This window comes from Austrofundulus limnaeus, unplaced genomic scaffold (genome assembly GCF_001266775.1).
Source record: "Austrofundulus limnaeus strain Quisiro unplaced genomic scaffold, Austrofundulus_limnaeus-1.0 Scaffold1370, whole genome shotgun sequence".
NCBI classification, from domain to species: domain Eukaryota; kingdom Metazoa; phylum Chordata; class Actinopteri; order Cyprinodontiformes; family Rivulidae; genus Austrofundulus; species Austrofundulus limnaeus.
Window position 1 is genome coordinate 15,730 of NW_013953772.1, and position 1,726 is coordinate 17,455.

The window sequence follows — 1,726 nt, forward strand, 5'->3', positions numbered from 1 at the left end:
TTTGTACTTTATCTAATTTATTTTTACAGTTTTTTGTATTTGAAACATTTAAACATTTTTAATTTATTTATTTTATGCCCACAATTTTATTTATTGAATTGTCTATTTTGTTATTGTTTATGTTAAAAATATATATATTTATGAATAGCCTGAGTGGTCTGTTGACTGACCGTTTGTTCAAATAATTGTTATGGGCAGGTTACAATATAAAAAAATTGTCATAATCACATCTTGTGGTTATTTGACAGGAGTTTTACTTTTATAATGTAGGTGTGTTTAATTTAGTTATAATGTAAATACAATAAAAATTAAACCAAGATTTAGAATAATTATCATTTTGATCCATACATTGGTAATGTCTGACTGGGCCTCGTGTCACTTTATGTTCAATAAACTGGGCCCCGAGGTCAAAAAGGTTAAGAACCCCTGATCTATACCACACACAGCTTTCTGACGTTTTGATATACATTAGATAACTTATACAAACTCAAAATATTAATAATAATTTTGTTAATCTGATTATTAGTTTTTATAATTTCTTCTATGTTACCAACATGTGCAGTAATGGTAAATACAGACGGTTGCTCATTCTGCTTAGCGCTGTAGTTTCTACAGTAGATCACATACTCACATGGTTTCTGTGCACTCCAGTAGTTCTACAGAACCTCCTTGAGTGGCTTCAGGTTTTGCTTTCCAGTCMTTTACACGAGAGGGTGAGAGGGATTTGAATGTTCTGTGACAATGTTGAAGAAGCTGAAACAGAATTGTTAAAGTTAAAACAAACAGAACAAAACTAAAACTATTCCAACAGTGTCTGAAAACAGTAGCTAAAAGTCACATTTAGCAAAACACTTGCTAAAAGCTAAAGGTAGCACAATCATACCTAACAGTAGAAAAAAATCTTAAAGTAAGAGAAATAAACAAAAAAGAAAAATTAAAGGTCCTCACCAGTCATGTTTAAGCTTACCGGTAATATTTTGATAGATGAAAAGTTAAAATAGCACAAAGTATGCAGAGGTTTGTACGAAACTATCAGTTTTTAAATGACAGTGTGAATGCTGACTCAGCATTTACAGTCAACACCTCTCGTTACCTGCCTGCCATCCAGTTGAGTTCTGACATCATGTCAGTAAAAATGAGTGGCTGGAGAATGCAGAGAGCAGTCTGTGACGGTCGCTCCCTGTTCCTGCAGGCAGCGGCACGGTTGACTTTGATGAATTCTTGGTGATGATGGTCCGCTGCATGAAGGAGGAGAGCAAAGGAAAATCAGAGGAAGAGTTGGCTGAACTTTTCCGCATGTTTGATAAGTAAGTTTGTATTTCCTTTTGTTCCCACTGCACAGAGCCTTTACATCACGTAAAAGAAATACAGCAGAGAATAGTTTGAAGTAATGCCTATTACCCAACACCTTTCATACCAGAGTTTATGCCTGGTATCATTCTATCATTCCATGTTCTAATAGTCAGATGTCCCGATGTAGATAAAGGACTTAAAAGAAATAACTAAGTAAAATACCTTAACAGAAAATGACTCTTGTAAAAATTATTTCAATAATAAGAAAAGTACAGTGTGAAGGATTTTGTCAATCCTTTTAGCTGAAATTGAGATAATCACTAATGACAATAATAAAAAACATGTCTAATCATTGCAGACAAAGATCTTGTTTTATTATTTTTACCTTATAAAAAGCTGTTTATATCTCCATGGTCGCGGGTCGCCACTACAG

At 33.6% G+C, this 1,726-nt stretch overlaps 1 protein-coding gene across 1 annotated transcript in view; it reads left to right on the top strand.

Moving 5' to 3' along the window:
* The window catches only part of LOC106535138 (troponin C, slow skeletal and cardiac muscles), a 14,044-nt gene that overhangs the window by 8,372 nt on the left and 3,946 nt on the right, over window positions 1-1,726 (top strand). Inside the window, exon 4 of the mRNA XM_014032056.1 lies at window positions 1,193-1,307. Coding sequence (XP_013887510.1) covers window positions 1,193-1,307 — 115 coding nt within the window. The remainder of the gene's footprint in view (window positions 1-1,192; window positions 1,308-1,726) is intronic.